Source organism: Physella acuta, unplaced genomic scaffold (assembly GCF_028476545.2).
Source record: "Physella acuta isolate Inbredline_101_S28 unplaced genomic scaffold, ASM2847654v3 ptg000525l, whole genome shotgun sequence".
In the NCBI taxonomy this organism is placed as follows: Eukaryota; Metazoa; Mollusca; class Gastropoda; family Physidae; genus Physella; species Physella acuta.
In genome coordinates this window covers 269666-295290 of record NW_026732044.1, presented here as the reverse complement: position 1 = coordinate 295290, position 25625 = coordinate 269666, and the positions used below count along the sequence as shown (strand labels likewise).

General features: G+C 42.0%; 1 protein-coding gene across 1 annotated transcript; it reads left to right on the top strand.

Moving 5' to 3' along the window:
* Positions 1 to 553: 553 nt before the first annotated feature.
* Positions 554 to 25625, top strand: LOC131945128 (dual specificity protein phosphatase 1-A). Its single transcript, XM_059306129.1, has 4 exons — positions 554 to 1118; positions 8134 to 8252; positions 22986 to 23205; positions 23456 to 25625. The coding sequence occupies exons 1-4, from the start codon at positions 743 to 745 to the stop codon at positions 24445 to 24447; spliced, it is 1707 nt and encodes a 568-aa protein (XP_059162112.1). The 5' UTR covers positions 554 to 742; the 3' UTR covers positions 24448 to 25625.

Below are 25625 nucleotides of genomic sequence, written 5' to 3'. Positions count from 1 at the left end.
GCGAGAGTAGTGCCTACCCCCACAAAATGAATTGTTTTAAAATTAATTATGTTATTTCTTTGGTCACAGTTTATGAATCTTCAAAAATTATTTTAATAAACTTTATATAAGGTCAAAAATAAAATAAAACTGCATTAAGCAACTCTAAAATAAAAGAAGTAGACCAAACAAAATGGGATTATTTCTATTTGCGGATTGTTCCTATCGTTTACAATATCGTGTTTTTTTTTTCTTCTTTTGATGTTGAGTTATAGTGCATATTGTACTACACTTAGGATCTTTATAGTATAATAAATACACCAATAATGATTTCGATGTTTATTGATACAATAATACAATCAATTTTACTAGACCATTTTTGCAAATGCAATATTTAGATGTCGAACTTGAAAAAAAATAATCAAAATAACCCTCCTCGCCAAAACACGTTTCTGCACACGGCACTACGCCACGCCTCGTCGCTTGGCGCGCGCGCAGCCCGCCAGCGTACTAGGCCGCGGAGTAAGATCAATAATACGTGCATTTCGGTTCATTCATAACTAGGCATGTCCACGTGAATTCTATTTCAGTTTTACTACAACCACCAACCCAACAGGATACCGGCGTTCTCCAGCGTTCACTATGCTTCATCACAGTTGTGACTTGGCCAGCGGAAACACATTCTGATGTTTGATAAACGGAGTATCCAACAACGCTTCGTGTGGACCTTCTTCCCTTCATCACTGCTGCCTTGCCCAGTTTTATGCCTGCCATGGAGAACGTGTGTGGATTAAATGTGACTGAGGTGACAGAAGTCCTAGCTTCGGGGAACTCTGACCAAATCCTCATCATCGACTGCCGGTCGTTTTTAGCTTTCAACCAAAGTCGCATTGTCGAATCGGTGAACATCCATTGCCCACCCATTCTCAAACGGCGCTCAGGGGGGTTCATTTCGTTGGAGAATATAGTGCCTTGTGAGGAGAAGAGGGCCATGTTGTTGAAAGGTGTGTACCCCAATGTGTTGGTGTACGACGACAACACGCTCGAGCTGGCCCAGGCTTCCAGTGACTCGAACCTCCTGTCTGTGATTAAGAGCTTGCTCAAGCAGGTGGATAGTTTATCTGTGAGGTTTATCATAGGTAAGTTTAACGGTTTAACTGGCTCAAGTGTTAACTGTCTGATGTTTGTGATAGTGTTTGAGTGGGGGGGGGGGGTGTTTTTTGTTCAAGTCCCCAATTCATAGAATCTATCTAGATCTAGATCTACTATCTAAATCTAGTTACAGTAGTTGTTAATTTGGTTTAATATTAATTATTATTGAATGTATTCGTTTGTTTATAGCAGATCTATTATTACATTACTTAGTCTAACTTAGTGAAGCTGGTTTTATAACTGTCATTAACTGAGCCTTACTGAGCCAATTACACACATTAGCAGACTTACTACTCTAGGGCTAGGCCTATTAGCCTTCATTAATCAATGTAACAGACCTACAATTCTGCACTGTACTGGATTAGATATAGACCAGTACTAGATAGTAGTATTCAATTTATTATTAGCCTATAGGCCTATTCAGAAATTCTAAATTTGTCTTGCTGACTTACACCTGGTTTACTGTTCACAGTTCAGTTATGGTCACAATTATTTATAGTTTTGTTATAAATAGTTTAAATTCGCTTTTTTTAGTGTCTCAGAATCTAGAGGTGGACGAGAAGTGTCGAGGGTTAGGCTTAAGGAATGATAAGGGGATTATTATAGCTAGGTCTATTGAGTATAATCGGCTGACATTTAAATATAGATAGATGTAGGGCTATTTTAAAAGGCTACGGTTTACACCAAGGAAGATTCATAGATTGTCTGATATAACAATATTTCTTTTTTTATTTTACCCCTAAAGACTAAAGGCTTCTTATTAGGCATATAATTATATAAATAGCTTTAGATTAGCAATTTTTACTGTATTTAAATGCATTGCATTAGAGCAGGGGTCTCCAAACTACGGCCCGCGGGCCGCATGCGGCCCGCGAAGTCCTCTCATCCGGCCCGCGGAGATATTTTGTCCATGAAAAAATCGTTTGTTGGTGATGGCTGAGGAACTTTGCCCAGAAAAATCAAAGACAAGCCTGGAAGAAACTGGCCCCCGAGCTGAAATTTGATAGTTAATGCGGCCCTCGGACTGAAAAGTTTGGAGACCCCTGCATTAGAGAAATGGCCAGACACAAAAACCCACGATTGCGTAGGCGTCTACTTTCAGGAAAAAAATATCGACCAAACTTTGTCAGAGGCCGAGGCCTCATCGTTTCACCGTGCTTCATTACAGTGTTATTCATTACATTACATAGTTCATTACATTGTTATTCATTACATTACATAGTGTTCATCATCATTATACTATTATTCGTTATACAAATTGTCAATCACTACACTGTTCTGTTTCATTACATATTTCCATAATTACTCTCTTTATTTTCATTACACATTTTCCGTCATTACCCTATTCTTCGGTACACAGTCAATCATTACACTCATTACACTGGTCTGTTTCATTTCATATTTCCATTATTACACTCTTTATTTTCATTACACGTTTATCATTAAAATCTTCATCGTTACTGTATTTATTAGGTGTAATACATACCTGAAGCAGAAAACCGAACATTTTAAAATCAGTGTTAGTGTAAGGTTCAAGTAGTTTTGCTTTTATTGATAGTTTTTGCGATAGTACCGGTTTCCTTTGGCTATATCTATCCAATACAAAATATTTGGTTCTTAAACAGTAGTGTGGCTTAGTTGGTCCATAAACCGCAAAAAAAAAAAATCAAGACTTGTATGTACGTGCCTTATGTGTCATAGTTATTTCAATGCGTTCCTGTTCTCAAATAACACTACGGATCAACCTAACCAAGCCCACCCATCAAGGCTTTATCTCATTCGACCGTATAATCAACTACCTGGGTTACATTGTGAAACAACTGGGTAGGCCCTCGAGTTATCTATATTCGGTCTCTGTCTGTTAGTCAGCCAGCCTACCTTTGTTTATGTTTAAAGGCCCCTTATCGATTAACCGTACCCAGGTATTCAGTTGAAGTTCTAAATCCCAGCCCCTTCAAAATGTGTAGGCTTTATCCTCCATACCTGTATGGCGATTAGGAGAAAAGGGAGGGTACTCGTGTGACGTGGATTACCGCGCCTTAGTTTGTTTCTAACAACGATACATCTGTTCGTTTACTGAAGTATCTTCTACTTCCTGAAACAATGTAGTTACTATTTTGTTGGGCGTACAGTATCCCACGCTTAAATTTAGATTTGGTTAGTTTATTAAACTACATAGAGAATAGTGACAACTAACTTTGTAAAGTAATTAAATAACGAGTTAATTGTAAATTTTTAAACATTGTGTGTTGCACCAGAGATGTTAAAATATTGGTCATAACCAAGTTATTTAGATTCCAGGGGAACTAACTCTGCTACACTACTTTTTGAGTAAAGTACGTCAAGCTTGGAGTACTGTTTGTGTTTGTTTTTCCTTCAGAGTTATGTTTCCCTTGGTTGGCGTATTTGTGGGCGTGGTGTATGTGTGTGTGTACATTTGAGATAACTAACAGTACAGAGGTGTCTTGTTCTTGCCAAGGTCTAGGGCCTAGATTTTCTGCCAGGGTTGGGAGGTGGGGGGTGGGAGGAGTGAATATGGGATAGTAGGTGTTTCGAGGACAGGATCGTCCTCCGTGTTTCTCTCAGGGAAAGATACACTGATCGTCATGTGGTAGCAAATATTGTTTACACACACAAACACACACACACACATATATATATATATATATATATATATATATATATATATATATATATATATATATATATATATATATATATATGTATGTATAATGTGTGTGTGTGAAAGGGTGCGTTTGTATGGTTAATAAGATGGAATACTTGACCAAGTGTCTGACGTTGTATTCCTACGCTTGTGAATAATAGATTGTGAATGAGCGTGTCGGTAGAGAACCCATTGCCACCAGCCCACTTGATGGTCTGATAGATGACAATCGACAACGGGGTCAGTGAATGAAGTGCGGCCGCTCCTAGCTCTGAATGGTGTGGTAGTCGACCGGACAAGGCCGTGATGGTGGGGGTGGGGGGTGAGTGGATTCACCGGAAATCAAACATGCCACTTGTGTTTAGTATTAGGACAGGAGAGGTTGCGGCCCCTGAAGTGTACTCCGGCTTCCTCTTCTACTTGTTGCTTAGTTTAAAAAATTAAAGCTACTTTAGAAATATATTTAAATTTAATTCAATGGTTTGCAGCTCTATATTGTGTGCCCGTTTCTTAAATTTTGAGTATTTTGGATTATCTTTTGGGGGGTAATTTTCTGAGAAGTTTTTCTTAAAAAATCGATTTTTTTTTGCAGGGAACAATTGTTAGGGGAGCGATTTTCCCTTTAAAGCGAGCAGTAGGTTTTATCCTTATCCTCATTCGATTTGTGAAATAAAAATAACATTTCTACAAGTCATTACAAAACACCGTCGATACAAAATAAGCGTAAGCTTTTATTGTTAAAACAGTATGTTCTACATTATAAAGGGGTGAGGTATCGAAACTGACAATACTGTTTCTAATTATCGAGTTGTTTTTGGTTTAAGGTTAAACATGTCCTGCCTACCGGAAAGTACATTATTCCTTGTAAGGGTGGGGGATTACGTAATCAGAATTTAACCGCATTTTTCCATCCGCTTTTCTATTCATGAAAAGACCCGCCACTGTCCTAGATAACTGTTAGACCAGAACCTGTTTGTTATCTAAATATACCACTCTATTCACCTACCTCTGATGTTCTATACAGGGAGATTTGTGTTCGTGAACCTCATTACCGTGTTCAAGCTACAAGTCATCTGATAAACGATATATATATATATATATATATATATATATATATATATATATATATATATATATATATATATATATATATATATATATATATATATATATATATACACTTTTATACACCACTGTTGAAAAAGTAAATGTGTCCCGTTTTTAAAAGGAAAAATCAATTTTTTTAAAAGCAATTCCATCCCCTCCTTACTCCCCCTCGCCCCTCCCTCCTGATTTTCTTCCGGTACATGAGGCTGATGTCGTGCAGACGCGAAGGACTGGGGTGACTTGAGCTGAGGTGACTTGAGCCAGATTCTTAGAAACTCCCCGGGCGTGGGGTTTTTTGAAGGGTGTGGGGGAGAGGGGTGCTTATGTGATAAGTGTTGGTTTTTCGTGGTATTTGGGTTAGTAGGAAATAAAGATTTAGGTTAGCTAGAAATATGGAAGGATTTGTTGGTATTTAGACGTTAGACGTTAGTTTTTGAGTATTCAGTGGTATTAGATTTCAGTTGGGGGTTGTTTGTTTTTTGTTTGTCAGAAGCAAGATGTTTGTAGTATTTCGTCGTAATAAAGAACGGCATTGTGGTATTCTGGTTTGCAATAAATCAGTTTGTGTGTGTCTATCGTGTCCGTAACTATAGGTTTATTTTTGTTTTTATTTGTATCCGCTAGCCAGAGATGCGAGAATGTTGTTGTTTAATAGTTCTTCAGAATGTTGAATGCGTTTTAGTTGTACCTATAACTGAGGAAAAAAAAAAGGGGGGGGGGGGGTTAAGTTAAGGTACAGTGTTGCAAAATAGAAGGTGTTTCATTTTAATTCCAATGAAGATTTAAGACCAATTTGAGCTTAACGAAGTTTCTGTTTTTAGCAGAAGATATTTTTTCCCCTTCTTTACAGTATCATAGCGTACTTTGATTGGTATTTGCTAATAAAGCCTTGTAATTTAACCTGTGATATATTTAAAGTTACGCTTATGTTCAGTAAGCAATTTTTAGAGGGTTTACTACACTGTCGATGAAAATAACTTGTATTGATAACTTTCTTAGCCCCCTCCCCCACACCTCGATAACATGAAATTTCTACCAACAGTAACTTTCACTAAGCAACGTTCATATTGCATTTTGTTTGCAACGTTTACAAGAACTTATGAACAAATCTAGCTCTCGTCTATTAGTTACGCTGTGTTCATAAACTGAAGCCTCTCTAAACCACACTGTCCTGACGCTTGATTCTAACTACCTGTAGCTTCTTGCATAACTTCCTCCTCTCGTCTTTCATACCCCCTCCCCCTGACTCTGCCCCCCCCCTCACCCCCCCCCCCCCCCCAGCTGAAATGGACTGTGATTGTCCGGGCCACCAAGTACTGGCTGTCGAGGACGGTCGAGTGGGTCCACATGTAACAACTTCCTGTCTGGGTCCCGTTCAAAATGGCGGCGATGGAGAGAGAAATTTTTTTTTTGCATGTGTCAGACGTGAAACGTGTGGGGGGGGGGGAGCCTCTTAAACACGTCGTTTCCTGTTCTCCTTGCTGCAGTTTTCTGTATTGGTCTATGTGTGTGTGTGTGTGTAAATAATCCGTAAATATTTGATTTTATAATAGATGGGTGGGGTGGAAATACGATTAAAATTTTGTTTGTTGTGTACTTTAAAATTGGTTGATTTCGTTTCTTTGCTGTTTTCTTTAAAAAAAATACGTATTTGTATTCTCTTTGGGGTTTATTTTGATGTCTTTATCAGCGGCCCTCGTTCATAGAGTCGTAAAGGGGTTGATCACTTGGGTTTGGCAGTAGGACACTGCCGCTAGGGGTGGGGAGGGGGTTCTGTAGAGTTGCAACTATTAGGGCTAGAGACTATGGTGTTACACTAATGTCCTATATCGTCAAATAATGTATTTTTTTTTAAAGAGGATGTTACGTTACTGGTAGTGAATTTAAAAAGAATAAGAAAAACAACTAACAATGCAATGCTAACCCTAAACCGCGATCTTTCCATAACCCTAACCTGAATACATTGTTCTAACACTGAACTACAATACTTCTAACAGGCCTATTTCGGGCGAGTCCATTGCCGGAGACTAGTAACATTAATACACCGGGTTGGGACAAAATCACCAGCTGTAGCTCAACTGTTTAACATCCCTTCCTGGATTGATAACATTTTTTTTGTCGTTTCCCTGTCTAGGGAAAACACTTTCTTGCATTAACCTATAGCATTTGTTATTTCGAAATCTACTTCATTGATCGAAACATTAAACCTTCTTGTTTTTTTGTATCACTCCGCCGCTTGTTTTTAAAAAAAGTAGTACTCATTATATATCCAGACAGGATTTGATCGTTTAAACCTATTTCAATTTCTGAATAACACTACGTAAACCTAACCTTCCGGGTTAAAGAATCATCATAGATCCCCCTCTTTGAAACTATGTGGGTACGGCTAATCGATTGTAACCTTAATCGTTCGTGCTGTTTTGGATGTGGTACAGTCAAACTCAGATTAATACGGGGGGGGGGGGGGGGGGGGGAGCAGGATTAACGATCCGCCAACCAGCTGTTTCCTGTTAGTCCTTGGTGAAGCGGGGCGTGACCGACCTGTTAAGTAACGTGTTGGTGGTTAGCTGGGTTAAGGTTAAGCCGTGCTTAAAAGTTCAATTCTGTGTGGGATGGGGGGTTAGCTGGGTTAAGGTTAAGCCGTGCTTAAAAGTTCAATTCTGTGTGAGTCTACGTGTGGGATTGGAGGGGGGGGGGGGGGTGAGCTGGGTTAAGTAGATGTCTTAAAGTTCAATTCTTTGTGTGACTGTGTGTGAACTTCTTTTTTTAAAACTGTTTGTACGGTTGGTCTATAAGATTAGTGAAAGACTACTCGCATTTCTGTTTTTATTCCACGGATTTACTGTATTTTGATTTTGCCCCCCCCCCCCCTTACACCCCCACGCCCCTAACACACTCCTTGACTTAAAGTGACGCCGTAGGGCCGCATCTCTGTAACAAAACTCCAAAACGGCCTTGGTGGCTCACTGAAGTCTATAGTCCTCCCACTGTAAGGTGGGATTGGCACTTTCAGACTGGACTCCACAAAGCATGCGAGGTCGTGTTAATCTGTTTCTAAATCCTCACCAGATTAACTTATTGTTTGGCCAATCAGCCCCGGATGTCTTTACCGAATGGGAAAAAAAATATATTTCGCTCATTGATGTTATTTTAAAATTATGACTTCCTGGGAGGGTGCCCATCTAGTTTGTGTTTGGAGATTATAGCTCTTTTCAAATCTTTGTCTCCAGGTGGATTCGATGCTGTGAGAGAGGAGTGCCCCGTCCTGTGTATGAGCCAAGATTTACATCTGTTCCACTGCATGCGCGAGAAGCTGTCCCACAAAGACAGGCGGAGAACCCCTCAGCAGGTGAGTACTTCATGCTAGTCACACACGCGAGTCAGCGAGTACACAGCCTCGCAGTTTTAAATGGTTAAAACTTTTTAGACAGTACAACAGGATACTGAGAATAACGCTGTATATAAAACAAATAACTACTATGTTACTCTTTATTTGTTCCCTTACTGTTCAACAAAGTATAGTTTTTAGAAATGACATACTGACGTTCAAAACATAACAAAGCTACCATGCACCCTACAGGACGGTACCGAACTGACTTTTGTTTAGCTGGTATCTCTATTCCAGCGCAACCCTAATCCTAGCAACTATTTCTATAGAAGAGCGAATATCAAAATAATGTATACGATACTGAATAGCATTACACCAACAGGAGTACCTAGAGCTACATGTTCACTATATGACAAACACAACTTAAACCAAAACTGTTTGACGACCCCACCTCCTTGTAAGCACTGAAGTGTCACACTGACCTCTTTAATTATCCTAACCCCCCCCCCCCCCTACCTGCACATGCACACACACCCCCGCCCAAACGTGACAGGAAGACAGGTCACGAAACACCTGGGCCGGCTAATCTCCTCCTCCTCTTCCTCCCGTCTGCCAGTGACCCACGACCCATTTCGCTTCCGCAAAATGTCGTCTGAAAGAAAATTACTTCTTGCTACAAAAAATTATTGGTCTGTTATCATGGGGGGGGGGGGGGGCGGATTTTTGACTTGTGTTTCTATTATTTTGTATGAATATGTCAACATTTTTTTAGACATGACCTGAACTCGTATCCTAATTACTTTATTTTAATTGGGACGTTAACTAGAGTTCAAACAAGAGGAAAGAATGGTAAAGTTGACCACTGTAGATATTTTAAAAAGGTATTCGATAGTCGACTGCCTATCACTAGGCTGAAGTTGTAATGAACGAAAGCGTACTGGCATCCCAAATTTATTTTCTGAACTAATTACCATCCTTCTTGCTGAATGGCTTCCACATTGGACCCGCATCATCCATCCCTCGCATCATCCATCCCTCGGCCTCGACCCTCGGCCTCCTCGACCCTCGGTCTCGCTCGACGCCTCTTTGAACAGGCTTTTATCTGACAATTAAAACTTGTTGTGACGCACCCAGTGGCTGTTGATGTAGCGCTGTGGTGCGGGTTGATGGTGTGAGACCTGGGCCGGTACGTGGGTCTGGGCCGGCCCACGTACCAGGTAGGCCGTGTGTCAGGTCGTGATGGTTGTCAGTCTGTAGGGTTAAAGGTGAAGTCACAACCCAGGGGGGGGGAACGATTTTGGTGTCAGTTTTTTATGTATTATTCCGGCCAGTTTTTGTCTTTTGATAATCTTGACATCACATTGTATAGTGTTCTTTTTTATATATATAACAGCGATACAATAAACTATCTCTGATACGATTCAGCATTGCGAAAAGAAATTGTATTAATTAATTTAACACATATTCATTGTCAAGCTAAATATGGTTTTAGATATTTTTTTAAAATAATAGAACGCTTCCTGGTATGTTTTTGTGTGTGCTTGTCTCCCATCACAATTTGTCATTCCCATTTATCCTGTCTGTTTGTTTTTGCCATACGCCCCCGATGTCGCATGTACTACACCTTACATGCATGTTGCTTCATCCGCTGATACATCTTGACATGTTGCCCCATGGGTGTTTCATTGAAAAAAATACAATTGTTTTCATGACAAATTAAAAACCGTGATTCTTGGACCCTTTTATAGTGTTCCGGTGTATTTCGTTTTCCGTTTATTTATTTTTGATTAAAGACGCTCATAATTTTGGTAGTTCAACTTTTTAAATATTTTATTTTAATTTGCCCGTCTAGTCGGATTGTAGAACTTGAACTTTACCTTAAGTAAATTTAAACGCCGAAATGTTAATGTACCTTATTTTTAGTCTTAAACGTAACCCTTTCTTTTTGAAACTGCACATTAATGCTTATTAGCAAAAAAAAAAAAAAAAAAAAAAAAAAACGTATCAAGGTCAGGGTTAAGAGACCTCGGGCTGAATTATATGGTCTGATACGTCTCACCCTATACTAACTAATGCACTCATGAATATGGAGGTGAGAATCTGCGCAAAAATGTGATTGGTCGCCTAGCTTTACTGACGTCATTTGCTGTACTAGATACACCAGGTGGACGAGTGGGAGGAGGGGGGGGGGGGTGGGGTGGATCAGGTGTTCGTTTGTCAGATAAAGAGAAACAGATAGTAGGCGGCCCATGAGATTCTAGTGGGGGGGGGGGGGGTGAGAGAGAAAAAAATAACGGTGGGTGGTCTGTGGCTTTTGTAGTTGGCTGCCTGGAAATAGCTCTTAATTAATCGTCATGTGTTGTGTTAGCTTCTGTACCGGGGGAGATGCGAGGGATTTAAATCCCAGAATACACGAGGGCGGGTGGAGTAGAGTTTTTAAAAAAAATCTTCTGTCATCTTGGCTTTAGAGTTAATGAATGAGAACTGAAATGTAGAACGTACAAATCCTATCGTTATATGTTTTTAATATTTCTATGGTAAACTGTCATTCATGAATGAGAACTCAAATGTAGAACGTACAAATCCTATCGTTATATGTCTTTCATATTTCTATGGTATACTGTCATTCTCGACGATCTCCGTTCTATCTATGCGGACTTTCCTTGTTATGTTATCAATTATCAAGTATATCCTCAATGTTATTGATTCATTAGTTCTACTTCGTATACTCTATATAGACCGATCGGTCTTAAAGTGTTCTTAACTGCTTTAACTTAATATTATGTACTTTACAAAAAAATCACGTTGGTATAATTTACCCCTGATTGGCGTGATAATTTGAGCGGGGTTAATTAACACCAGAAAAAAGACGTATGATTTAATTACCAGAACGGGCGTTAATTAAGTGATGTGACTAATGAGAGACAATGCCCGTGCAGTCGTTAATTACACAGAGACGCCTTGATAGTCTCAGCTTGAAAACTTTTCGCTCGCCCATCAAAGTGCCGCCCTTCGAAGTCCCGCCCAATGTAGTTCATCAGATATGCGCTTGACACTCGCATGCATTTAGTAAAGAATCCTCTGTAGACCTAGCGATCCATTGGGCAGATGAAGTAGAGTTCATGTGTTTTTTTTACCCCGGCATATGAAGGAGCCCAGCCGCCTTTTTTCCTAACGTGAGTAAGGGACCTGTCAAATATAAAGGACGTTTTACTGACCTTCGACCCGGATTCGACCTCGAGACTTTCAGGGTAGCAGCCTATGCCACGCCGTCCCATTCAGACGTTCAGTAAACGAACTGTGACTCCGGGACGTTATACTGACTTGAACTTGGATGCGAACTCGAGACTTTCGGGTTAGCAGCCTAGCGCTCTACTACTAAGGCCACACCATCCCATTTAAACGTTGAGTAAACTAATTTGTGACACCCTTTGTTTGTAGATGTCTTTATACTGGACGATGTCAAGTGCGAACTCACAATAATGTAAATGGGGGGCGGGTCTGCTGAGGTGTATAGCACTTAACCCCCCCCCCCCTCCTCCCCCAACATCCATTTGCTACGTGCTGGAATCCTGGTTGACCTTTATCTCTAGTACGTCTACCCCACTCTGAATGTAACAGATACATTTCTTCTTGACTGTAAGATTCCTGTGGAGATTGCCCAGCAAGAGATACACCTCCCGTCCTACCCCCTTTCCATTTAAACTGTCACAAAAACTATGCGGACTTCCAAGACGACAGGAGAAGAAAAGCAGAAGTGGTTTTCGTAGTCTCACACTGAATAATATGACTGAAACACCTGACTGATATGACTGATACACCTGACTGATATGACTGAAACACCTGACTGATATGACTGAAACACAGACTGAAACAACTGACTGGCTACTTTACTGAAATATCTGACTGTCAGACTAGTGAAACTACGCGAAAATACCTGACTAAAAACATCTGATTAAAAAACCAGATTACAACAGAAGTTTCGTGAAAGAATTTTTAATTAAAAAAACACGCCCACACAAGAGTTTGATAGTAATTATTTTTTTTTAATGAGCAAAAAAAAAAATTACTACGTCCACTACGCTAATCTTATCATTATAGGTTTCTTCTTATCTGTCTTCAGTGCTTTCAAAAAAGATTAAGCATAAAAAAAAAGTTCCATTCATTTTCAATAGCGGCACTCTTAACACACACTTTAGCTTTAGTGTTAGGCACACACAGACCCACACATTAACCTAGCCATCCCACACACTGTTCGTCCTATCCCACATCCATCCTGCTAGACTACACACACTGGCTTATCGTCACACACAGGCCCACACATTAACTTAACCATCCCACACACTGTCCGTCCTACCCACATCCCACACACTGTCCGTTCTACCCACATCCCACACACAATCTGTCCTACCCACATCCCACACACAATCTGTCCTACCCACATCCAACACACAATCCGCCCTACCCCACATCCATCTTGCTTGACTACGCCGTGTAACGCTCGTTCAGAACCCACCCATATGCTGATTATCATTTGCGCTGACTCTACTACACCCACACCTAGCACCCCACACACTTCACTCACGCCCATAAAATCCACCCACACACAATGTGCGTTCTTCCATTATAAAGACACATGCACCGTAAAAGATCAATAACATTTCCAACAATCATGCAATTTTCGACTTTTTTTCTAAACTCAAATAAACAACCCCACATTAAATACACAAAAATACCGCTCCTCCCCCTCACACACATAAAAAAACATAATACACAACCAACGCCCATATTAAGAACACAAAAAATCAGCCCCATATAAAATACACCCCCCTCCCTACATAAAATACACACCAAAAAAAAACAACCCCCACTTAAAATACACCATAACAACCATCTACACCATACCCAACTGCAGACCCATAAAAATTACAGTCTATTTTTAATGATGAAGAAATCCTTTTCTTTAGTGTTATTATTTTAAACACCCACACCGCGTCTGTTTACGACATACTCTTCAAACTCCCAGCATTTGTTAGGAATTGATGAAGTATTCTCCTACGAGTTGCGCAGTTTTCAAAAACTATAACTCTTGTGCTGAATGCAATCTTTCAACAAAACAATTAAAGAAAAACAACATACGCGCACGGTTGCTTAAGATAAGGGCCCACGCCTTCGCTTAATTAAAAATGGAAGTCTACTAGATCAATATTTCAATATTTACTTTTGAAAACAATGAAGCTGGAAAAGATTACAATGAGAATGTTCAAGATACGTAGAGATCGGAATAGGGGGCGGGGTTGTAGGTAAAAAAAAAAGTGGGAATACCCGTATCGCTATAAACTGCAAGTCAATGAACTGTATTGGAGAGTGGTGATGACGTCAATGATGAATGAGAAAAGTGAGGTTGTGGGTGGTTGATATTGATTCGTTCACTTTCGATGTTTTAATTCTAGTTTTTGGTCGAACTTTAAGTCCTTTCTGACATGTGACATTCTAGTCTGACAAAACTTGTTTAGGTGACATTCTTTTCTGACAAAAACTGTTCAGATAACAGGTGACATTCTCTCGTGTGAAAGACGCTTATGTATGAAAGATACAGCATTCTCCTATTTCAAAGATTTCACAGAGGACCGACAAACCAAAGACTTGTTACATATCATGCAACATTCCCTCGTTTCACTAACGACTTGTTACACATCATGCAACATTCCCTCTCTCAACATTCCCTCGTTTCACTAACATGTTACACATACAACATTCCCTCGTTTCGCTAACGACTTGTTACACATTATTCAACATTCCCTCGTTTCACTAACGACTTGTTACACATTATTCAACATTCCCTCGTTTCACTAACGACTTGTTACACATCATGCAACATTCCCTCTCTCAACATTCCCTCGTTTCACTAACGACTTGTTACACATCATGCAACATTCCCTCTCTCAACATTCCCTCGTTTCACTACGACTTGTTACACATCATGCAACATTCCCTCTCTCAACAATCCCTCGTTTCACTAACGACCTGCCACAGCGCACGTGACAGGTGTTCAACGCCATTTACTACACCGAGCTAGCCCCGTGTCACAGGTGTCCCTCGCCCCCTCATGTAACGAAAGTGCTGATTGGTTGAACTTGGGCTGAGTATCTGGACACCGAATTAACCTGCGGTTTAACTGGTGCACATCAAACGCAGCCTCCAGTCAGCCGTGTGATTACCTCCCTGCTCACCACCAGCCGTGTGATTACCTCCCTGCTGCCCATCAACAAATAAAATTACTTCCCCTGGGCCACACCTCCTATATTACCTCCCTGCTCCTCAACGCCCATAATACCTGCTCCCCGCCTCTCATAATATTACCTACTCTGCTCCCCGACACCCATAATATCACCACCCCGGGCCCCACTACTTGTAATACCACCTACCCCCCCCCCCCTCCCCCAGCATACATAATATCACCACCACCCATAATACCACCACCTCGCCTTTACCGTCCATATCACCCCTGCGCATAATACCACCACCCCAGCCCCTACTACCTTTTATTTGGACCACCTAGTCCCGGCATCCACCACCCATAATATCATCACCCCACGCCACTACCTCTATTATTACCAACCCGGCCCCAACCATCCATAATATCACCACCCCAGCCCCCTACTACCTATACTACCACCACCTAGCCCCCCCACCATCCATATCACCCCTCCCACATACACCAGCATCCATTATATCACCACCTCTGCTCCCCATCACCTATATCACCACCACTGCTCCCCCACCACCTATATCACCACCCCGCCCCCAGCATCCATAATATCACCACCCCTGCTCCCACCAACTATATCACCCCCCCCCCCCCCATCCCCACCACCACCATCCATAATATCACCACCCCGCCCCCCAGCATCCATAATATCACCACCACGGCCCCCACCACCTATATCACCACCACCCTGCCCCCAGCATCCATAATATCACCACCCCAGCCCCTACTACCTATATCACCACCCCGGCCCCCACCACCTACATTACCACCACCCCGCCCCCACCATCCATAATATCCCCCAACCCCAGAACCCCAGGAAAGATAGTTGACACAGTCGTGAAGTCCATGATGTGGGTGAAAGTAATCCCTGACCGAGAGAAAAGCGAGAGCAGACGAGATGTAATTAGGCGACAACTCTAAAGGGCTGGAATGGGAGGGAGTACTCGAGATAACGAGGAAGGGAGAGGGGAGGACGGGGGGGGGGGGGTATTTGTATGAAGTGAGATCGATGGAGATTTTATTACTGCTCTGGCTAGGTCGTCCTTGCGTTAAGGTATGACTCAGCCTCACGAGCCACCCACGCGCGCCGTTGACATCCTTTCAGCTGGGTTCGATGGATGTGGTGGGGGGGGGGGGGGTTAGGACTGTGACGTCGTGTCGCTGTGCCCGTGGGCTCTGGGAACTGATGCGAACGACAGGCGTACGGTGGGGTTATGGAGATAGCGCATCCTGTGATATACAAGTAGTCGGGGGGGGGGGGGGGTGAAGGTAGTGCATTTTTGATATACAAGATGTCTTGTGGGGTAGCGCATCCTGTTATATATGAGCTAATCAAGAACTTTTTATTTGAAATTTTTTAAAAATTTGTTTAAAGGACATGCTTTAATACTTTTGCTTGAAAAGACAATTATTTTTAACGGTTTTTTTTCGCTTTGCCATGCTAAAAATAGTGAGTTAACTTTTGTACTCGGGTTAAGGGGTAAGGTATAGATCTAGGTTTATGATTTTGCAAATATCGCTGACGAGATACTAGTATGAAGGTATGCGTATTTCGGTGGGCGTATGGATAATCGTCAGATTTCAATGCTTTTATGGTTGTTGTTGTTTTTTTCATCGGAGTAGATTTAATTGTCACGTCAGGAACATAAATGTTCCTTTAAAGTTGCACGTTTGCGCGGCCGCGCGGTAGTTGTAAACCTACCGCGCAGACGTCTATAATATAGAAAACCCTGTATACAGTTTTTCTAGCACCGCGCAAATAAAAGTCTGCACACTAGTTTTTATATGTGTAGATGGGAAAATGTACCATAGTTAAAAAAATAGAACTATAATTCTTGAGCAATCATCTCAGAAACAGATACCCCCCCCCCCCCTCCCCATTTCCTTTGGACGATTCAAATCACTATGGTTTTACTTTATTGGTTAATTTATATTGAACTTCTCAAATGACTGCGTAGCCTTTATCATGAGAACCCAGTTGATGATTCTGGAAAGATTGTGAAATATCTTTTTTTTTGGCCTCAGGAAAATGCATCGGTTTGTGTGTCAGATCAATTACATTACTTTCTATTTTACTTACAAATCTGTTTTTGTGTTTTATATGTTTTTCAAATTATATTGTATTTTATACAAGGAGATCAAGCAACAAAGTTCTTTGTTAAGGTGTGTTCACTGTTAATTTTGTTTACTGTTGAATTAAGTCTGTGTTACAATGTTTTAAAGAAGGATTATTTTTTTGACCTTTAAAAAAAATTTTAATCCGCCGCATCCGCTTATCATGACGCGCGTTCGTCAGTTTAATCTTATCTGTGTTGTCAGTTTACCCCTTCCGGAATGTCAACATCCACGTTCACGGCGATTGGCGCGCGTGATGGCACGCGCAGACGTGGTAACACATACGCGCACTTGTACGTGACCCAGATTTCATAACTCTCCCCCTTCCCCCCACCCCTTCGAATTAAAAAAAAAATTATAATGTAACTCTATATAGTAACAGCTCTTTACTTAAAATTCCCTCTAGTTCTGTACTACGTTCGTGTAACATTAATAATATGTGAACTAGATTTTACTATTCATTCATGAATTTTTCATGAGAGTTGACCGGACGAGAGAGAGGCTGCAGCGATACCCAATTCAGTTCACACGCCAGCACAAAGCAATCGATGAAAATTTTCCTTCTTTATGAAGGGAGCCTGCAAACCCATTGATAGGCACACAGGGTCGATTTTCGCAGACAACCCATTCATTCATTCATTTGTTCATTCATTCATCCACACCCCCACCTTTCTCTCTAGCGGAGTAGCACGGCGGTCTATCAATAACAATGGCTGCTGTCTCTCCTCCTTCGGTGTCGCTATTTTTTTTAGATGACAACTTCATATTCGCATCATCGTTTTAAGACTCGACAAGCCACGTAACCGTTATTTTATACCAGTCGTGAATTGTAACTGTTTCTTATACTCCCCCCCCTCACACACACAAATGTTTTTATTCCCTCTCTCACATTATTATTTTTTTCACTAAAATCTATATAGCCAGTTATTGTTTTACTCACCTATCCCCTTCCCCCCCCCCCCCCCCCCCACACACACCCAATGTTTTTATTCTCTCTCACAGTCATTTTTTTCTCCAATATCTATATAGCCAGTATCTGTTTTTACTCACACCCATTCATCCCTCCCCCCCTCCCCCATCTACCAGGACCTCACGACTAGGCCTACTCATCCGTTCTAATCCCCCTCCCCCTTACGCCTTCATCAAAATTGCGAATTAATTATTTTACCGGCAACACATTTTTTTAAAAAGTGTAAAATTTTTCCCCCTCCTCATTACTTACACAAATCATTTGTGAGGCTTATGTAACGTGTGACGTCACGAGCCATTTCTTTGTATTTAATATTGACTCGATCCTAAAAAGGAGAAATTAATTTACATTTTATAAAGTAGGATTAGGAGCGTGGGTGGCGGGGAGGCTCAATACTTAAGTATAATGCGTTTAGATTAAAACTACTTTTCCATTACTTGAAATGTTGCAGATAGAAATAACGTTATGTTTTGAAGGATACATCTTCAAGCTTGATCCTTCTGTTGACACGAGCGATCCGCCTACTCCATCACTGAAGAGTGCTTTATTAGATCTTGGGCTGACTGGGTCAAAAGCTGGTCTGTAACTAGTGTGGCGCTACTTGTATCGACTGTTTTGATTGGACGGGACGCGAGGACGTGATTGTAGAACATGAGTACTTAACACCTACAGTGTTGGGTTTTTTTTTAACCGACCGCATTGAAGGGAAGGTCGAGCAGTAACTAGGATACAATGCATTCATAAAAGCTCTCAATGGCACTTTGATTTTCCTGTTTCGACACTTTAGTAGCTACCATCCTTGATTTGTTCATTCCTGTTTGTACCATCACTCAACACCCCCCCCCCCCCCGTCTAACATTCTCTCCCCCTCCCTTCACTAACGTCCCCCCCCCCATCCTTCCACTCATCCCTCTGTTATAACTGCTTTACCCCTCTAACGCCCTGATTCCAGACTTCCAGACCCACGTTCCTGTCCCTCCTAGAAGCCTTCTATCCCACTACTCCCTCTAAAATCTCCACGCCCTTATCTCTGCTTCTACCACCCCACCCTCTCTCGATCACCATCCCTCTAACTCCTTTCCTCTCCACGCAACCCTCTACCACCCTCCCCCACATCCACACAACCCTTTACCACCATCCCCCACATCCACACAACTCTACCACCTTCCCCCACATTGACACAACCCCCTACCACCCTCCCCCACATCCACACAACCCTCTACCACCATCCCCCACATCCACACAGCCCTCTACCACCATCCCCCACATCCACACAGCCCTCTACCACCTTCCCCCACATCCACACAACTCTACCACCCTCCCCCACATCCACACAACCCGTTACCACCTTCCCCCACATCCACACAACCCGTTACCACCTTCCCCCACATTGTCACAACTCCCTACCACCCTCCCCCACATTCACACAACCCTCTGCCTTCACACAACTCTATACCACCCCTCTTCCACAAACCTCTACCACCCACCCCACATACACACAACCCTCTAATATCTACACCACCCCTCTCCCTACCACCCTCCGTCTAACCCCCCCCCCCCTCCCCCATCTCGCCTGTCCACAGCCAGAACGCTGCACTCTTAGATTGGTTCCGCTGGTCATGTGATCAATACGTCACCTTCCCACGCATTTTTTTTTCTCTCTCTCTCTCTCTCTTGCGTTAATAAAACGCTTAATTAGAAACAATCTAGCTCAGTTATTGACTAATTGAGTTTAGAGGAAGAAAAAAAAACGAGTTTTGTAAAAAGCTTTTGGAATAACATCCACCGTAGTAGCGTCCCTTTGTTGTCGACGCTTGTGTATAGTCTATTATGACCATCCACTGTAGTTATGTCCCTTTATTGACGCCCCTATGACGAAGTATTTGCTGTTGGTTGGATATGTTGCTTGTTATTTGATGAGTGTTTTGAAACACTGTTAAACGCCGCCCCCACCCTTTCACTATCACACATTCCCCCCTCCCCCCAGCGTTTACATTGATCAAATACCTCTACATTAGATTGTGATTGGAGGTGGGGGGGGGGGGGGGGGGGTAAGTGTCTGTTGTGGTGGCATACTGTTTGTAGGTCAATCTTTTATATAATAGATGCCTTGCCGTAATAATATAGAAAGCGTAGACTCCATTTCATATGGGAAAATGTGTTTTATATATATCGACACCCCTTGTAGAAAGTACGTGTTTATATATGTGATATTTTTATATATGTGATATTTTTTTGTATATATGTGATATTTTTGTATAACTGTGCTTTTTTTTTTGTAGCCAGTCATTTTATAAGGCTCTCTGGTGCTGCACGCCACTTTTGTATCATTAACTTCCGTTTTTACCGTTGGGTTCCGCCTTTTATCGTTGGGTTCCGCCTTTTATCGTTGGGTTCCGCCTTTTATCGTTGGGTTCCGCCTTTTATCGTTGGGTTCCGCCTTTTATCGCTGGGTTCCGCCTTTTATCGTTGGGTTCCGCCTTTTATCGCTGGGTTCCGCCTTTTATCGCTGGGTTCCGCCATAATCAAAGCAACACCTGTTTAAAACAACTCAGTTCTGAGACAACCCAGTCACAAACGCCGGTATTTTCCGGCTTATTATACGCAATTGGCTAAGCTCATGTTTGTGTGTGAGGGGGGGGGGGGAATAGTGGAGGGATGTTCTTGTCCCAGAATTTTTTTTTTTTAACATACTGGTGGGGCCCAAGTACGATCTCCTTTGCTGGTTGGGTTGTAGTTTTGTACTCTAAATGACACGCAGAGGTGGGGTTTTTCCCTAAACGTCACAGATGTGCTAAGACGATTCCCCCTCCCACCCCGGATGCCGTGTGTTTAAAGATGGACCCCCCCCCCCCCCGGATGACAGACTGTCCGTGTGGTCAGATCGATACTGTATCCCCACCCACGCAAACTACGGTTGACATGTGATCGCTGAAATCAGGTCGAGTGCCGGCTTGAAGGGAAACAACCCAGCAATCCCGCGTGCGTTAAATGTAACATTATACTGTAGATGGCAGCGGTGTGCTTTCAAAGGAGGGGGGAAAAATAAAGTAGATGGAGGCGAGTTCAAAGTAAAAAAAAATCTTAATATCTTTCCTTTCAACGATTTTTAACAGACAAGCCTTTGGTTTATTTAACTAGTCGTATATAAAGACATACTTAAAACTTAAATGGAGTTACAGATGAACACATTTGTTTGGTTCTTTTAAAAAAAAAATCCAACAGTACTATCTTATTTGACTGAATACATCGCCCACGTAAAGTACATGGTAGGTATAATCATGTATGATCGCGTTCGTGTTATAATTATGTATTATGATTTCTGAAGTTAGCGCGTTTACTCTAGGCATAAAACCCGGCGTATTAATTAATCCAAAGCATATCTCCCATCAGATTTAGTTCAAAAATCTAATTTTGACCAAGCCCACGTTCTTTTGAATGTGTACACATGACGAACTCTTCAGTTTTTAAAAATAGATTATTTCAGCTTTAAACTATACAGGTAACTTTGTTTTTATTTCGTCCCTGGTTACTCCTCTTAAAACTAAATTCGCTTACATTATACCATGTTCAGCTTTCAAACGTCGTTGACTAATTGTAGTATGACTAGCGTGACGTTAATCCTGCTCAGCGTAGGAGTAAAATGTGGGGAGAAAAAAAATCCGGATTATGCTATTGAAGTAGCTGGTAAAGTGGGTCGCGTTTGGTAGACACGAACGCGTAGTTCAGTACCGCCGCAGTTAGGAGAATGAATCGCTTGAAAGGGAGGGGTATGGTTTCCACGATTTCGTGGGTGGAAAGGAAGAGGTGGTAGGGAGATGGGGGGATGGCGGCTTTTACAGGAAGTGAGAGTTCATTAGATCAGGGTTCATCTTGACCAGTATCGTCTGCACGTGCTAGCATAAAAAAAAAGTTAGAGGGGGGTCATCCCCAGCAGATGGGGTGGGAGGGGGGGATACCTAAACATGTGGCGGTGTACTTTGATTAGAGGAAATGTGTAACCCCCCCCCCCTCTCGTCCTGTGGTATGTATGCACAGGAAGACTGGAGCGGATGCTGAACTTCGAGTCCAGATAAGGAAATAGAAACGCCTCATCCTGGGGGCAATGGAAGGTGGGGGGGGGGGGGGTTAGTTCCTTTATCTGGACACTAGGGTCAGGGAAGCAAATCACACAAGGCTCCCTTATGTACGGCTTATCTAGCAGTATCCGGCCTTGCACACGTCAGCGGTTACTGGGGTAGTTTTTAGAATTATCGCACAGTACGCTGCCTGGCTTAACTGTACCCTCGTCCGGCTATTCTAAATTTTCTAACAAACATTCATTGTATGAGTTTTTCGTTAATAAATAACGTATTTCCGCACATCTACAAAATGGACATCACACGTGTAAAATATCGGGAATAGGAGAGCGAGGATGGCATAGTTTCTAACAGGCTGTACGCAGTGCGACGGCACCATTCCATCCCCGCCCACTCGTTTCCCCAGCCTCACCGATACCTGATTTATTCCCATACGACATTTACGGTTTCTTTAAAACTCACCAGTGCTGATGTCACTCAACGGGATGTTTTCTTATTTTCAAATTTTTCTTGTTCATTTGTTTCGGTGTGTTTGTATTTCTTTGAATTGATTGCGAGTAGTTATAGCATTGGACTTGTTGAAAAATTTACTACCCATTTTTTAACAATGAAATTACCTCCATTGTTTTGGGACACCCCCCCCCCCCCTTCCCGCACCCACTGGACAGAGATGGGTTGTAAAATTATCATATGTGCTTAGAATTGATAAAGAACACACACCAGCTAATCCCAACCCCATTCTCACTCCCAAACACACCCCCAGCTTATCCCAACACGCACCTTATACTTATCCCAACCACACCCTTACTCAGATAATCCCAACAACACCCTTTACCTTTATCCCAACACACACGCAGCCCTTCCCAACCCCACTCTCACACTCAAACAATCCCCCAGCTTATCCCAACCACACTCATTTATCCCAACCACACACCATCTTATCCTAACCACACACCATCTTATCCTAACCACACTCAGCATCTCAACCACTCTCAACTTATCCCAACCACTCTCAACTTATCCCAACCACTCTCAGCTTATCCCAACCACACTCTCAACTTATCCCAACCACTCTCAGCTTATCCCAACCAACCTCTCAACTTATCCCAACCACACACCATCTTATCCCAACCACACACCATCTTATCCCAACCACACTCTCAATTTATCCCAACCACACACCATCTTATCCCAACCACACACCATCTTATCCCAACCACACACTCAACTTATCCCAACCACATTCTCAACTTATCCCAACCGCACACCATCTTATCCCAACCACAGCCACATACAATGTTCACCTGTCTCCTCCACAGAACGAGCCGGCCGAGATCCTGCCCCACCTGTACCTGGGCGACGTCTCCCACTCCTCCCAGCGCGCCCTCCTGGAGCAGATCGGCATCACAGCCCTGCTGAACGTGTCTTCCAACTGCGGCAACCTCTTCCAGTCTCAGTTCAAGTACATGAACATCCACATCAACGACAACATGGATGCGGATCTCATTTCCTGGTTTCCAAAGATTATCAGTTTCATTGGTCAGTATATGATGATACATTTGTAAATTATTGGCCGTTTCTAAGTAACGTTATTTTTTTTGGACAGTTTTTGACACTCAAACCCCACTTCTTGGTAAAAAAAAGTCAAACTCAATCATAAACTGATGTCAGATTTTAAAGGAAATTGCAACATTTGTTTAATAATAAAACCGCAACTTTCTAATTTTTTGCCAGTTTTTCCTATAATTAATTTGATAATTAATTTAACTTTTTATTTAATTTTCCATAGATGAAGTGGCTCAGGAGAATGGCAAGGTGTTGGTCCACTGCAGAATGGGTGTGAGCCGGTCTGCGACGGTGTGCATCGCCTACATCATGCAGAAACAAGGTCTTTCTCTGGACTCGGCTTTCGAGTTTGTCATGTCACGGCGACCCATCATCGACCCCAACCTCAACTTCATCCAGCAGCTGCAGAGATTTGAGACCCTCCTCAAGAAGAAAACCCAGCCATCGCTTCCAACGACGTCCACCACCTTCTCCTACCACCCGTATTCAGGGCACACTCCCACGCAACCGCAGTCGTCCAATATTTTTAACTTCTCAACGGATAACATCCAAGAGCAGCTATGTGACCACCAAGAGGATATGGATTTCTCCTCTCCTCTGGATTACAACTTACCCCCCATATCAAAATACCAACTACAATTTCCCTTCCCGGCGCCCTCACCGCTACCGCCCTTATCCCCACTCCCGCATTCTCACAACCTCAACTTATCACCGAGTAGCATATCTCAAACAGCTGCGTCGCCAAGTCCAGTGTCTTCCCTCGGAATTCCAGCCACCAGACCGGGGTCGCTCCCCCTCCTGCATATCAGCAGCCCTTTGTCGTCGCTCCCCAAGATGAAAGAACCCCAAGTGGGATCCTCCTTCATCTCCTCCCCCTCACACCCAGTGCCTTACCCGATATCACCTTTAATCGACATGTTCCAAGAGCCGACCGAAGCCGCTGAAGCCTTCTACGGAGGTTGTGGTAACGTCCCAAAGACTCCTTTACCCAACAGGACCTTCTCGTTCTTCAGCAGTGATATTGTAACCACGCAAGCATTATCCAAACCATTGGACATTTCACCCAGACAGTGTCGCCCAACCACGCCTAATGCCTTTGACCTCAACTCAGTTCCGTATCTTGTATCGGACCAGTCCTTTCCTACAGTAAACGTTGCACATTCTCCAATTTCACCTATAGGGGTTCCGCTTTCACCGCTTCCCTCGTTTGGATAGCATCCGCACAGTGGATAACATCCGCGCAATGGATAAGCATCCAAACTACCAGATTGGACTCTATACCTTCTGACTATTAGCAATAAAAAAAAACTCAGTGATAAAATTATATACATGTTTTAGGGTAATTTCAGATAATAGTTATAATTGCATTTGTTTATTGTATCACTTGTTACAGATATTAGTTTCAGTTGTTACAGATACTGGTTTCTAAATTCAATTGTTACAGATACTAGTCTCTTTTGTTACGGATAAACATTTGTGGCAGCTTAATTTATCTCTTGTAGCATCCACTTCTATTCACATTTTAAAATCCAACTTGTACACAAATTGAAAACATACCACATTTTTATAATCACAGCGAACTACATTCCACAAATTGGGAGTCAAATTGTTTTTTATGCTGAGACAGTTTTTTTATAATATTTAGGATAGTTATTCTTTTGTTCTGATAAGACCAAAACAGTTAACCCTTAACCAATGTAAAAATTTGCATCATTAAAAAAATTCAATTCAACTACAAATGTTAAATTTAGCCAACCTGGATAAATTCCATAGACATGCTTCAGTGAGTTTGTGCCTGGTCTGAAGGTCTTAAAACTGGTTTTACCTGTGTGTCTTTGACGGAGCATTAGCTGCATTTTTAAAATACCTATGCTAGGTGCAAAAACAAATTACTTCAAAACACCTCAAGATAACATGCGCTAGACATTGCAATATACCTGTGTTAAGCATTGCAAGATACCTGTGCTAGACATTGCAATATACCTGTATTAAGCATTGCAAGATACTGTGCATTACTAAGTACCTGTATTAGAAGTTAAGCAATATCAACTACCTGTGCTAAGCATTACTAGATACATGTGCCAGAGGTTGATGATTATTTACTACTTGCACCAGGTGCTATTATATTCTGTAATGGCGGTTAGTTCACTTTAGCCTGGCTTTTTATTTAGATCGGGCTCCAGTGATGTTGTAGTTCTTCCAATGCACTCTGTTGTATAACTGTCTTGTTGAATAGTTCTAGAAGTTGTAGCCAGCTAGGCATTTATTTTGTTGTAGTTTAGTTTAAAAGAGCTGTTATCAAGACTTATTATTCCAAACAAATGTTTGAAATGACGCTTACCTTTTTCATAAATACTTATTTAACTTGTAATCTAGCTAAATCTGATTAAAGG

What these genes read in the sequence shown, in the direction of transcription:
- LOC131945128 (XM_059306129.1), top strand. Translation starts at nt 743, where the DNA reads ATGCCTGCCATGGAGAACGTGTGTGGATTAAATGTGACTGAGGTGACA. An exon ending in ATCTGTGAGGTTTATCATAG is followed by an intron (nt 1,119 to 8,133) that starts GTAAGTTTAACG and finishes CTTTGTCTCCAG; the next exon opens with GTGGATTCGATGCTGTGAGA. An exon ending in GGCGGAGAACCCCTCAGCAG is followed by an intron (nt 8,253 to 22,985) that starts GTGAGTACTTCA and finishes TCTCCTCCACAG; the next exon opens with AACGAGCCGGCCGAGATCCT.